Source organism: Echiichthys vipera (assembly GCF_963691815.1).
Source record: "Echiichthys vipera genome assembly, chromosome: 15".
Lineage (NCBI taxonomy): Eukaryota > Metazoa > Chordata > Actinopteri > Perciformes > Trachinidae > Echiichthys > Echiichthys vipera.
This window is the reverse complement of record NC_139840.1, coordinates 14,333,522-14,348,643: the sequence shown is the minus strand read 5'-3', so window position 1 is coordinate 14,348,643 and position 15,122 is coordinate 14,333,522. Positions and strand designations below refer to the sequence as shown.

General features: G+C 42.2%; 1 protein-coding gene across 6 annotated transcripts in view; it reads right to left on the bottom strand.

Annotated features, from left to right (window-relative positions):
• Positions 1 to 15,122, bottom strand: part of znf521 (zinc finger protein 521) — a 93,328-nt gene that overhangs the window by 4,350 nt on the left and 73,856 nt on the right. For all 6 annotated transcript variants that reach the window (XM_083928318.1, XM_083928321.1, XM_083928320.1 and 3 more), the window contains 2 exons: positions 14,117 to 14,248; positions 7,636 to 7,751 (listed from right to left, as the gene is read on the bottom strand). In XM_083928318.1, coding sequence (XP_083784444.1) covers positions 7,636 to 7,751; positions 14,117 to 14,248 — 248 coding nt within the window. The remainder of the gene's footprint in view (positions 1 to 7,635; positions 7,752 to 14,116; positions 14,249 to 15,122) is intronic.

The window sequence follows — 15,122 nt, the reverse complement described above, 5'->3', positions numbered from 1 at the left end:
AACATCCGGCAGGGGTCTTGTGTACCCATGCAAACAGGTGCAACATGTCTTAGGAATTTAACGCTGCCGCAGAGAGGGAGAGGGTGAGAAAAAGTGGGGGACGATTGGGGAAGAGCGGAGAGCGAGAAAGAGCAAGTAGGCTGGGGAGTTGATTTATTAACTAATCATTCTTTACGTCGCTCCCCATTGCTCCAATCTCCATCGATAGCACCCGGTCTCCAGTGAGGCAACAGAGGTGCATCTCTTACATCAGCTCCGCAAAAGGAAGTCCAGCGGACGAACAGACATTCTCTCTTTCATCTGATCTAGCTGCATTAAAGACAATCTTCACATTGTCCAACATCACAGAGAGAAGATGTAAAGCTTAATCGCAACGCTGACAACGTTTGATTAGCATAATGTTAATACCTGCAGAACACATGTTAAGTACATTGTGTCTGCTCTTCCACCTGGTGTTATCTAGCATGTAACATTAAACCTGGGCTTTACTGAGTGGTCGGAGAGCTCAGTGAGCAATAATGACTTTTTTTTTAAGCCATGGCCTTTTCCATTCTTCTCTAACAAACAAAGCAGTGTGCACTTTACACAAGTGTAGAGCCGACCACTGAATGGAACAGAATTTGTGGTATTATGTAGCTCCCCAAATGCTGTATCTTTTGAGTCTAACAGATAGTTGACAATTATATATCATAATTGCATAGAAATGTTACCAAAATTTACAAAAAGAAAAACAACAACCCAAAATTGCTGTAATTACCTACTAAGTTCTTTGTATATCAGCATGTCAGTCTAATGTAAAGTAATAAAAAAACAAGCTATAATTACTTACATACTTTATACAGGGTGAAAAAAATAAAACATTATTTTTTACAACATTTAGCAAAATGTTCTACAAAATAACTTACATGCTGCATTATTAGATGATGACTTTAAGACTTTAAGATGTATTTATATTTGGTGACATGATAGTCTGTAACAGTAAAACATTGATTTGCTGTTGTGAGTCAAGTAAGTCTTAGTTACAGTACAGACTACTCATTAAAAAAACTATCAAATTAAAAGTGTTAAGCACATTAATTTTAACCCCTGCAGCTAAAGTACCTTATTTACTTTATCTATAATCAGAAAATGGAAGGAATCATCAAAACTGCAACAACCCCCTCTAAGCTCTGATTAAAAAATCACATCAGTCTGAGCCGAGTTTCTCTCTCACCCTGCATGGCTGACATACTGGAAGCCTGCATAGCTGCATCTGGAGCACGGGTAGTGTGCACAAAACCACTGAGACCTGTGCATATCCGTATTCATCACACAGGAATTTAATTAACGCATAAGAGGACGTCATCAAATGATATTAAAACAAAGAAGCTGTGGTCTGTCTATAAGGCTCCAAAGTGCAGGGTGACTCTAAGGAATGAAATCATTTGAATATTTGGGCTAATTTATGTTTGTGTAATGACTGAACAATACACAATGGACAGATATGACCCTGTTGTGTTTCAGGCTAATTTTGTGAAAGTTCTGCCAGTGTGGAGTGTTTTCTTATCGCTCAAAACTGCTGTGGAGAAAGACCAGAGTACTGCATTCTGCCTTGATCTTTAATGGTGTGTTGAACTCAGTCCAGTATTGACTCATTCCTCCCTTTGTGCATTCCCTACTGTTGACCAGTCCACTGAGGGAGTAATCCTTTCCTGCTTTGACCTCAGGCCAGGCTTACTGCTGGCTAGTTTAGCCAATGAAGAACACAATCAAATAAATAAATAATACAGCAGTTGGCATTCTCCACAGTCATCACTTATCAGGCCGTAGGGAAGGTTGACCCCAAACACTGTTGTGCCACAACTGGCGTGGTCTCCTTGGTAACAGACTGTCTTGTTTGAAGTGAGGTGCCTGGGGAGCCATGGTCATACAGTAACAGCACTATGGGCTAGGGTGAAGTTTGACAACAGCAATGGATTTCAATGTCTTCCATATGTGTCATTTTGTTTCCACTTGTATTCACACTGAAAGCCAGTAAAAAAAAATAATAATATATATATATATATAATAAATACATAATGCTCGAAATGCTTTGATTAGATGTCTAACGACACCAACCAAACACTTCTGAGGTGTAACCAGAGATGACGGACCACCCTTTTTGTGGGCTGGTGCTTTGTAGCTCCAAATGATACTCATTACCCTGTCTAAGTAGACAAGTGAATGGTACTAGAAACATACTATGCAGTGATCCCGCTGTTTGACTGAGGTAGCAAAACAACTGCACAACTGCTGTGTTATTATGGGGCCTCATTAAGTGAGGAGAGAGTGGGAGACAGGGTGAGGGAAAGCAATAGAGAGAGGGCCAGAGAGAGGGAGGAAAAGAAGAGGTTGAAAAAAAACACAAGAGAGCGATACAAACTGTATTCTGAGGTGATAGCAACACACAGATGCCTTTCCAGCCAAAATGAAGACTATGACTAAAGAACCCAATTAAGGGCTTTCTTAGGGGAGCCATCTTGGGAGGGGGATGGGTCTTCCTGGGACATGAGCCCTGGGCTACATCCTCTAATTAGACAGAGCGAGGGGGGAGGATCTCTGCCTGTCACTGGGAGGGAGATGGGGTCCATGGGGTTCCACATGTCAGTCCCAGAAACAAAACACAATTACTCTCACATTTAACCACTTCAGTCAGGGACATACTTTGACTAGGGATGCTACAGAGCGTCTGCCCCCCCTCCCTCTCCTGTGCTGGTAGATATGCCACTTCAGAATTGCGGAGATTTTTGAGGACTAAATTTTCTCCTGCATTTCCACGCTTTCTATGGGAAGGCGAGAGTCAATCTGCACTCTCACGCTTTCCCATCGAAATGGAGGAGCAAATCATGAAATTAGCTTTTAATTGACTAGCGTAATTCAGCATCCGTTTCTAAAACTGAAGAGTTAAATTACTTGGGTGTTGCCATGTGTGAATATGAAATTCGAGAGGGAATAATTGTTCTAATGTTGTTTATTTTGGCCTCTGCTGCATTTTGTTAACATCAACAGCATAATAGACACTTGAAAATCAAATCACTACAGGCAGGAAATTAGACGTGCAATGTTTTTTTTTCCTGAGAAGCGCTTAAAATGGCATTTATCAAAGTTGTTGAACAAGTCAACTAAGAAAAGTAAAGGAGACGTGTTTGAGGAAGAGATCCGGTGATGGATTCCAGCACAGTACACCGAGCGTCTCCTCTTTGTTTGGATTTAACTTTCCCTAGTGGTGCAACACAGGAAAAAGAAAAAAAGAACAGCTCAAAGGCTTCTGGGAGTTTTTTTCATGTCTCCCTCCAGACAATGTGTTTGCATGCACATATCAGACCCTGGGAGAGACAGACACAAAGACAAATACATACAACACGCACACAGATGTATACACACACAGAAAGAGAGTATCCTCTCAGGATCATTAGGTCTGTCATGCTGTCTAATTCTGATCCACCTACAAAACTAGAACACCACTATTGTGATACATCACTACTCATCTAAGGGTGTTTATGTCCCCATTTATAGTGTGTGTACAGTGTTGAACATAATTATAAATAAGCTTAAATATTAATGATGGCGCCTCACAAGCAGCTGTTTTTTTAAATTCACTGTTCTTTTTTTGTAGTGCAACTTTTTGAAATGGTGACAGAAATCTGAGCACCTGGGGTGATGAAGAAGAAAACAAGTTGTCATATAAAAGGGAAAAAATATATATACACAACTTTCAAAAGCGTGAAGAGCTGTCATACTTGGCAGATCAAGATATTCCGAGAAAATGGGGTGTTTGAGAACCGCTTAGGGACAAACACATAAAGCTTTGCTTTTGTGCGACACTTTTGGGACGTGGGGCAGCTGGGGCGTATTTGGGGGCATATTTTAAAATTCACAAAAAATATAAAACAGGAAGAAAAACTTCTGGGGAATTGTTTCTCTATGCTTCTTGCTGAAGAGTGCCATTCTAAAGATTCCATGAAAAGGACGGGGGAAAAGAAAATCATATGATATTATTTATTTCTAAGAGCCATCATTCATGGAATTAGTTATTCCATGCATCACATTATCATAAAAATGTACTGAATACACAGTCTGAGGCTCTGCTCCCTCCTTTCTCTGTGACTGTCCATCTCTCATTTTCTCTCCCTTTTTTCTGTCTTCGACATAGGTTATGACATGCTTAGCTGTTTACACCTGATGACCGTGAGGCTTATAAATATGCTTAATTAAAACAGTGGAATTGGTCACAGTTTGGCAATAATGGCTATCACACAGGGAGAGGAGAATCTCATTTGTGTGGGGAAGTAGAACATGATGCAGATGTGCTTTTGTCACTATCAGCACTCATTAAGGCCAGGGAGCTTTGGATTGTCTTTGAAGGAATCCTTTTAAAAGACACTCCAATTAAGGTATGTGTCCTGCGGGCGTCTGAGGAGAGGGAGAAGCCATACAGTACCCCAGTCATTTCACTCCTCCGTTGATCGCGGCACAACTGAACACAAGACTTACAATCTCGTGTCACGTCCAAGAAATGATAATGAAATTGGAGGATGGAGGGGGAAAAGAAAAAGATAGCCCAGCTTAAAAAGACCAAGGGAGACTCATGCAGAAAATGTCTTCTTCACCGTTGTGCAACTTCAGTGTCATAGTCTTGTCTTTTGGGCCATTGGGATCATTGGGAGAGGAGTCTGTGATTGCAGCCCTAGAGTACACCACCTCGCTGGAGGAGGTGAACTTGTATGTTTCTTCACAAATGAACTGTACTCAGAGTAATGTCAGATTTAAGCTTTGGCTAATGTACCGCCCATCCATCAGTTAATGAATCTGGCTAATTAATCCAGCCTAGCAGCATTGTCAGTGGCTCAGTTCCTTGCGCATTGTGAAAAGCTAGTGTATCTGAAGCCAACACAAAAGGGAAAAGGACATTTGTTATCAAGTTTCACAGTGAAATGTGGCCTTTGCTAGAACCCGGGGATATTTTCTTTTTCTCATAGGGGGAAAGCTGCTTTTAAAATGACAGTGGGTTTTATTTGGGAGAGAGGGTGTAGTGAAGCCATGTCTCCTAGTTGCTTAAGGGGTGGGCAGTAGTTGAGGGTCAGAGAGAGCGCTACAAAGCCAGCCCGCTTGCCCTCCCCATCAGCAACTCATGAAATATCTAGACTTTGCTCCATATTTTAATGGGGTGAGGGGCTCTGTGTGTGTGTGTGTGTGTGTGTGTGTGTGTGTGTGTGTGTGTGTGTGTGTGTGTGTGTGTGTGTGTGTGTGTGTGAGAGATGGCGGAGGGGATTCCTCTGGAGAGTTTTGAGGGGAATGGTGGTCTATGCATCTCAGTGCTTATTTTTTGTCTGTAAAAGAAAGAGGTAAGAGGGAGAGCAAGAGAGATTATTCTCCTTTGGAATCTGGATTCTGGGGCACACAGGCCCAGGAGTCAGTCAATCTGGCCAGTCTGAGGGGGGCGGCTGGGCGGGGGGTCCTAGGAGGGCTGATTAGACGGATGCTCTCCCATCATCCATCTCGACAGGCTGGCGAAAATTGGCTAGCCCCTCGCAGGGTAGAGTTCACGGGGGGAGGCGGTGGGGGAGGATGTGGAGCGGTGCACTGGATACCTGTCACAGCCTTTGGTCTGTTTCAGGATCTCAGCAGCAAATTAATAAAATATCGTTCCTGCTTCCCTTTACCTGCCGTGGCAGCTCTCCCTCTCGCCGCTCCTTCTCCCAGCTTGCACTGGCCCTTTGACCCCTCCGACTACTGTGAGAGATGAGGAGCCCAGGCAGCCTGTGAGTGGGCCAGAGTGTCAGGGAGAAATAGGGAGAAACTCCAAACTCAGGACCTGGCAAAGAGAGAGAGCTTCCACTTCTCTCGCTGCTGGAAGACAGCTCCACTTCAGACAGACTGACAAACGACTGCCCTCTGTCAGTGAGACATTTTGAAGTGTGATGCATGGGAAATGGCAACCGCAAACAAACAACAACTAAAAACTAGACTCCAACCTGCACTGTTTGTTGAAAGCAACTATTGACAGTGAAAAGGCAAATCTAACATCCACCATTACTAAGTTCAAGAGTTGCATCTTAAGATAAAAAATGAAAAAAAAAACTTTGAAAAAAGCTTTGAGTTGGTCACAGTATAAATAAACTCTTAGGTGTATTTTTCTGTGTGAGCTGTGATGAGTAAATGCACGTATGCACCGTCTATATGAGTTACATATGTGTTTGAGAGAGTGTGAGTATTCACACACAGGGGACTGCCTTTTGAGCATGGCACAGGTTGAGCGTAATGATCGTCCTATCCCCCAAGCTCATTCCTGCTCTCCTTTCATAACCCCCTGTTCCGCAACAAAGTGCCATAGGTCTTTTATGTTCTACTCTTTCCTTTTCCATACAGAGTGTAAAACAATATAATCATGCATGAAACAACACCTTCGGGAGGTGGAGATCACTTCATTCCAAAAAAATGTCAAACAAACAAAAAAAAAGTCAGAAAACATCCCCAGGTTATTTGAGATTGTTTACAGATACCTGCAACAACCTTTGCTATATAGAGACACGCGTCCCAATGAGAGGTGAAAATGTGATAAACAGGAGGCCTTGGCATGAATGAAAAGACTCCATGTTGGCAGTTTGGGGGAGCATGAGGCTTGTTAAATAACCTTCTCCGTGGTGGAGTTGCATATAGCTGGATCAGGACTTGTTTTATTCATGGTTGCGGTGCTCAAATGACCAGCAGATAATGATCACATTCACCTTCCTCCTGGCAGACACACGCCTCTGTGTTTACAACCTGAATCTCAATATGAAAATTGTTGCCGATCAATGGTCGGCCTAGCCCTGGATACTTCCTCTCGCTACTCGCTAATGCATAGTGCCGCTAATCCAAGTTTCTGATAGATGTACTTGGAGGATGTGGTCAGGAGCTTTTGGGTTCTCTTTGCGCTTTAAGGCAAATTAAGAATAATTTTCAGTGATTGGACACGATGGTTATAGTCTACTCATATTTCTAATGATTCAGTTTTAAAAGGTAATAGAAAAAGATCTGGATATGAGAAGTGTGCCATGTGTATGGTAGAGAATCCCCCAAACAAAACAAAGCTGCTTGAAAACACCACCGCATTGAAATAATATAATAAGGTCTGTTTCATTTTTTCAGGTTCTCCAAGGACCAGAGAAAAAGATTGCTCGAAAATGGATTATCTCTCTAACGTTGCGAGTTCATAAGTCCAACTACTAACTTTGTTGAAGGGCAGATACGGTCTCCCAGAGGACAAAGCTCATATTTAGCCATGAGGCCTCCTCTGTGATTAGGAGGAGAGATGCAGGCATATTGACTCAACTGTGTTTTTGCCTCTGCACTGTATGTAATTACCTCTTCAAAAACGAACATTCCACTAATCCTCTAATTCCAGATATTTTAGTGCTCTGCTGGTCTAATAAGCAAATCAAATCATATCTGCACATCACAAATGAGTTTTGGAAACGGACTGAAATAATTCCTTCTGAGTCTCTCATCCCAGCCGGGATGGAGGGGATAGTCGGAGTGTGGTGAGTGGTGTTTAGTGTTTGTTAAGCTGTCATGTGCGATTAGCCGTCGCAGCTTCTGCTGGTGGCCCTTTTGCTACGCCAGCCTGAGGCTCACCTGTAACTCTGTCTGGAAGAAGAACTTCTGTGGGCACTGTGAGCAGTCATAGATCTTATCCTCCTGGCCGTGTGCAGAGAAGATGTGCTGCTGGAGCTTGTTGGCCTGGACGAATACTGCTCAAACACAAGGAAAGGAGAAAAAGGGACAGAGGTGAAGAAATGTATGTTAGTTAGTGCAAGCAAGTTGTATAAACCGCATGTCAAAAATTGTCACTGTAAGATGTCCATACTCTTTGCTTCCTATTGTTAACTAAATTAGAGTTGAACCTTGTTGCAAAGGCAACATCATAATTGCATCTGCCTTAATTAAAAATTGAAGACTATGTCAAATGGAAGGAAGGAAATTTACGTAATTACAAACAAATCAATGCACTATTAACCAAAAAAATTGTTATGAGCTACATAGATGAAAATAAAACCCAAAACAGAACAATTTGGATATTAACAGTGAAGCTAGAGCGGTCATATTCATGGCACTAGAGTTAGTGAATACATAATATTTTAGGAATAATGATGCTCTTTATTTAGCACAACTGTGGGGACAACAAGCCAGAAAATAAACAACCACAAAAATTGGCATGGCTTCAAGTGCAAAACATGGCCTCCATTAGTCTACATCGCTAATTATATTGACAATATAAATATTCATGGTGTTGCACTACTTATTCATGCAGACTCAGACATTCACCACCATATAAACACACAACTTGCTGGCACTTAAAACATATACCATACATTTGTGCTTTAATTAAGCCATAGTCCACGCTGGAAAGCTAAGGGGGAGATAACTGTGTGTCTTGAGTGAATGTGTCTTGCATGTGTGTGTGTGTGTGTGTGTGTGTGTTTGTGTGTCTACATTCTCCAAGGAGCACTTCAAACATGCCGTTTGTTATCCCAGACCCTTGTGCTTTAAGGACGGCTGTCTAATCTCAAAGGTCTGGATGCTCTGGAAAAGTTACCATGTGGGGGCTTCATTTGAATTTCTTACGGCTCAAAATAACTTTTCTTCTAATGCATGCACCGTAGGGCCACAAGGAGAGGGAGAGAAAACGCACAGCCACAAAAGGTGAGGTGTCTGTCGGAGATGGCTTTGGGGTCGCTGCAGCCCTGTGGCGGGGCTCTGCAACATTAACGTGTCCCAATTTGAGCTCACTTGGGAGAGCGGTTATTAATTATTGAGCTGTGTACACTTGAGACGCACTCGGCTTCATTGAATGTCACACTCCTGACCTGGGAAATAAAAGTTTAGATTCAAAGCAGACACACTGTGGTGATGCTTTCAGACTGCTAATGCCTGGGTGACAGCTGTCTCTGGAACATGGCAGCATGTCGAACAAACCTCCTCTAATGAACAAACAACAACTCCATGGTCCATTTCTGAAACTAATGACCACAACAATATGAAGACAAACATAATTGCATATAGATGGCTGGTTTACAGTCTGCTGCAAAACATTGATGCTCAAGGTTAAGGCCTCGGCTATCATGCGCATTTGTGCCTCAGTTATACTGCAAAAACGACAACAATTTTCTTTGTGGGGAATACATGCCCTGAAAGACAAAATGGGCTGATAAACAATAGCTTTTTTCTTTAGCTGTGTTTTGTCTGCATATACTGTACAGAAGCAGGTCACAGCAGCTGCAGGAAGCCTTCATTATGTCTTTGGCTAGCGGAGGAAAAAGTCAATACAGCAAAAATAAAAATGGATTTGAGACTTGGGGGGCCTTCAAATACTGTACAATAGGGCCAAACACAACTGAGATGTCAAGTTAGCTGATGCTCGCTGTTTACATGCATATCTGGTCCAGTTCCAGTAAGAGACACATTAAATCAGCTATGCATTTATCCTTTTATAGCTCTGCATTCATTCATATGTGAGTGGACAATGACAGTCGATTTAAAGTGCCAGAGCCTAAAATGCACTAATGGCACTTACAAGTCTGTCTGTAAGAACAATAAATACTAAATGGACTTTTGACATCTAACGGCAAAGATGTAAATGGAAGCTCAACAACTTTTTAGCTCATTCATATAGTTCATTTTTGACATTTTTACAGACTTGGGTTATATTTATGATTACTAAAGATAATTGGGAAGTGCAGCGTTTGTTAATATAAACTGTGGTAGCCATTTATTAATGGTAAGAGATAAAAAAGAAGACTCTTTATTTGGCTTCCCCATCAAAATAGAGTACGGAATGTAATAAAGGGATAAGCTGAAATGGCCAATCAGGGGACATTGTGTTGTTATTTGGCAGCATGAGTCACATGTGAAATATGCCATTGCAATGTGTCTTTCTAGAGGGTTAAAATGAGGACATAGAGAAACGGTAAAGAAATATTACAAAACCGCATCCAAACAGGATCAGTGTCTGGCCATTGTGTCTCTCCCTGCTGAGAATGAGAGAGAACAAGGGAGGCAGAGCGAGAAAGAAAGGGAAAGAGAGAGAGAGAGAGAGAGAGAGAGAGAGAGAGAGAGAGAGAGAGAGAAAGAACTTTGTGGAGTTTGTTGGCCGTGGAGCCAGAGCAGAGCAGAGCCGAGCTGAACAGAGCGCTGAGCCGGGTTGGGCGTCAGGGGTGTCAGGGCTGAGGGGGCTGAGGGGCCAAGGTCTCCTCGCTGTGGGGGATATTAAGCCCTCTGATTAGATCTCAGGGGCCGCCCATGGCAGACGTCTCCTTTACTACAGGCCCCAGCTCATCTTTATTTTGGCAGGGTGGTGCTCTCTGCAGGCTGCACTGCACCAATACTAAGCTGTTTGTGCAGGGAGGAAAAAAAACTTTATCCTTTTTTCCCCTTTTCTCCTTTTCATTTATTTATTCGTCTAGCCCACAAGTGTTCATTTCTGCTTAATCCAAGAGTTCACAATACAGAGGCTGATCCAAGTGCTCTTAGACAATACAAACAAGTCGGCTGTGTAAGTTGATTTGGAACTATAAAGCGGTGTCTACGAATTTTGAGTTAAAGCTAAGCCTGTTGTTTTTTTGGGGGGGTGGGTGGGAGTTGTAAGATGTCATAATTTGAACATCATGCGCCAGCAGAACGTGGGCAGCAACTAAACAAAAAGCCAATTAAACTACTGTATTTGTCAAACTCTTGTGGATTTGCATCCTGTAGTTTTTCAAGTTTGTACTTCACGCTGTGACATAAGTAAAAGAAAAGCATACACACACATAGACACACACGTACGACTTTCATCAGGCACACTTTCTTCTGTTTTGTTTGTCTTAAGCACATATTCCCAATCACAATTTCCACACCAGCCCTCACTACTGCTCCTAAGGGTGCAGGCAGACACTTCTAGCTGCAGGCTCCCCCACTTCTGAAACCTGTCAAATCTGTCCTGGGAGAGTCAGCCTCCCTCTCATCATCCAGGGGCTTATGGACCTCTCTCCATTTTCCCTCCCTCCCCTACACTGTTCTCTTTTCCTCCTTCTCTTTCCCCGTTTCATCTCACATCCAAACTTGCCAGTTGCAGCCTTCTCAGCTTCCTCCAAGTTTTGTCTCCTTTTCTCCTCTATTTTGTCTCCCCCTCACCTACCGTCTATGACTTACTTTTCCCATTCTTTACTCCAGCCTGTTTTGTGGTGTGGTTTGTCCTCTCTCTGTTCCCTTTGGTGTAGATTGAGGATAATCAGGTATGTCAAAGAATGACAATCACTGCCTGCCTCCCACCCACCGTGCTTTTGGGTCACAGGGGGTAGGGTGGGGGGATGTAGATCAAACTAAAACTTGGGCATCAGCTGGGGATGATCTCTGAACAAAGAGTAACCTTGTAAATCGAGTAAGCTCACTGACCTAGCCACTTTTACTGCCACCACCAAGTTTGATCAAAGTTTTGCTTTTGTGTTCAGACTCATTATGTCTGTATTAGAAATCCTTTTAACCTGTAAAAAAACATTTTTGGAATAGTGCACGCAATGATTCATCAACAGCATCTCATTCCCACTGACTAAACAAAACTGTCTCATACTTCATAGTGAATTATAAAAAGTAGGCTCTGGAAATGCCTTGAAGTTAGTGTAACTTAAGTACTTGTATTTGACAGTACTTTACACATTGAGGCTACATTTCAAAGAGAAATATTTTCCTTTTTTCTCCACCAATAGTGACTTTGAATATTAAGATTACAATACGCTGCATTGCTATAGATTAAACTACCTAATACTATTTAAAGTACTTAAACTTAGCTCAACTTTGAACAAGCTACAACATAAAAGTGCTGGTTATGTGTTAATGCATAACAATGCAGTATAATATACATAAATATGGGGAATAATTCTGCACGGAGAGTAGTTTCACAGTAACTGTCTCCTAGAAAGTTTTATATACAGTTAATTTGTTTTGACACTTACTTTTGAAACCAGGGGTTCACATCCTGAGTCCCATGTGTGTGTTCAGGTTTACGCAACAAAACCACTAAGGTCAAGGCTAATTTAAGATTCTGGTTCAAGATAAATGTGAATTAAATAAACATGTCCAGTTTTGTGCACTGTTGCCTTTTCCAACATTTATACAAGGCCAAAATCTTTCCATAACACTAACTAAGAGCTGTGAGTGCCTAAACACAACCATACAAAGTTAACCATGCTTTAATGCTAGATACTGTATAAAAACAAACTAAATACTGTGAACATTTTTCTGATGTTTACTGTTTTTGTTATTGTTGTCTTTTCTTGTTTGTTAGTTTGTACGTCTTTGCTTTTCCCATAAGCTTTGAATATACAACACTTGGAGGTATAAAACACATAGTGGTCTCTTCTAATCCCATGTGGGATGGGACATATATTTTGACATGACACAGAAATAAAAATGAATGAATGAAAGATGAAAAGCATCATCCAAGTAGCTTTGCATTTCCTTATTTTCTTTCCAAACTTTAGTTCATAAATGATTTTCTAGGTGACAGATGGGTGTATGGTTTTCAACATAGGGCTTGTAAAGTATTTTAACTTTGTTTCAATGTTTTACTGAAGTTAGGTCTGAATACTTCTTCCACGACAGTATCTGTCATAAAAGTAACGATAAAATGAAATGAAGCCTGCTAACACTAAACAGTATACTGTAAGTTAGTTTATGTTGGGGTGTAAAATTTGTGTTTTTTCTCTCCTTTATGCCAGCAACTTGAAGAAATATATTCAAAGACAGCTGTCAGCCAAATTCTGTGCTCTGACTTTAGTCTGCCTGTCCCCTGCATCCCCAACAGAGGGAGGCCTTTCAGTCCATACATACTCTCCACAGCCTAACTTCCCCACCACCATAGGCCTTTGCCCAATCTGTCTGTCTGCTTTGCGACCACTGTCCTGAGGGTGTACTCTGTCTCTCCCTCCCTCCACTCTACATCCCAGCATCCCTCTCTCTCTCTCATGCGCCGTGATCGATATGGACGCAGAGGGAGAGGGGGGACCTGTCTGTCAAAGCCGGCGGTGGAAAATGAAGGCTCAGATGAAGGAGGCATGCTCTGTATATTAAATGTCCAGACCCCTGTGAGGGGTGGAGGGGAGGGGGGGTTCGGGGTGGGGATATATCAATAGGCTTCTGCTAAAAGAGAGATAAGGCCAAAACAGCAATGACAGAAGTAAAGCGGAGAAGTGGGAGGAAAAGGGAGAGAAAGAGAGATGAGGGAAAATGAACAAGGAGTTGAGCAGTGAGGTGGATGAAGAGGTAAGAAATGCGGAGATATTTTAGCAAAAAGTGAGCTAATGATGTTAATTGGTGGAACAAGTGGAAGAGAGACAAATTATTTATTAGGGGGGTGGACGGGTGGACAAGGCAAACAGGAAGCACAAAAGAGGGAAATGAGCTGAGGACCCAAAAAGTGAGAGGAAGAGTAAAGAGCTGAGAAGGGGGAAAGAGTGAAGAGCTGAAGTTAACGACTTTGCAGATTTCATTATAGAGATAGTTAACCCTGTTGACACTGAAGGAGGGCGCTATCCTCTCAGGAGGAGTACGGTCCTTCCACCTCCACGCACAGAGACAGATGAGATCATTACAGCTATCAGCACCACTGCCATCCACAATTAGCACATCTCCCTTTCTTTCCCCGCTCTTCCACCCCCCCCCCCATCTCCACTCAGCTCACACCCCATACCAACCCCCAGCCCCCCTCCCTCACCTCATGACACTTATTTGGCCTTGATACGGAGGCAATTTGACTAAATAAAAAGCCACATGCAGCAAACTGTTCTCAGCTTTAGTTGACCCGTTCGCGTGACCTTCCCCAACTCATTTAGAACCGATTTGCCTTTTCACACTAAAAGAGACAGTACAGAAATGCACAGCTTTGAGTATTCTCTGGGCATTTACATGCACACACACACACACACACACACACACACACACACACACACACACACACACACACACACACACACACACACACACACACACACACACACACACACACACACACACACACACACACACACACACACACACACACACACACACACACAGACGCTCTAATGCACACAATACATACCTGTAAAGCAGACCGGACACTTGAAGGTTCCTCCCATGCCCTCAAAGCTGTGCTCAATCAGGTGGCATTGAAGCTTTGCTGGTGAGTCGAATGACTGACTACAGAGCTTGCATTCATGGTTCAATCCTTCCTCTGCAGAGAAGAAACAACAAAAACACACCGGAAAATCATAAGAAGGAAAGTAAGCAGAGCATGAATGGCAATAGCTCTCATTCTGCCTTGGGTTTCTTTTCTTTTCTTTTCTTTTCTTCTCATCTTTTCTATCACATGAAATTTTAATTCAACAAATTTGTGACGAAGACCCCTGCCTGTGATTCTCATGAGACAGGAAGTAATATAAAGTGTGATCTGCTCCCATCAGGCATAAATTAGATGACTAGCTGGGTTTCTAATTGCTCAGACAAGGTCTTGCACTTTGAACAGTGAGTGTCCTCTTTTTGTTATAACTTAACTTAAATTAACTTGCATGCATAATCATGTATTTTTATTGTCAAAAGAAATTTTGAAGGAGGTCTGCAAAAAAGAAACAGCCATTTGTGCTTTAAAAGGTGAATCAAAAAAATAATAATAGTGAAGAAATACTTAAATAGTCTCACTTGTGATGTGTTCATTAATTTTATTTTATGTCACCAAATCATCTCATCACTTGACACTGTCACTGTCAAGGCTGCCCAAACAACTCTCCTTTACAAATGATCACATGTCAACATTTACTTAAGATCACGATGGATTCTAAGTGTATCTGCCTGGCATTAGAATTCCCTACACGTCCATCTAAACATTACACTTCCTCAGCCGGGGCCACTGATGGCTTAAATAAATGTCGTTCAGACTGTGAACCTGAACACTCATTTGCAGAACAACAATCTGCTGACTCAGGCTTCCAGAGAACTGCCCATCTCCAGTGTGTCAATAAAAGGCCTATATACTCTGCCATGGGCCCGACTAGTGCTCTATCAAACTCCTGCCAACCTTGACATTAGGCCAGCTACTGCAAGGGGTGGGG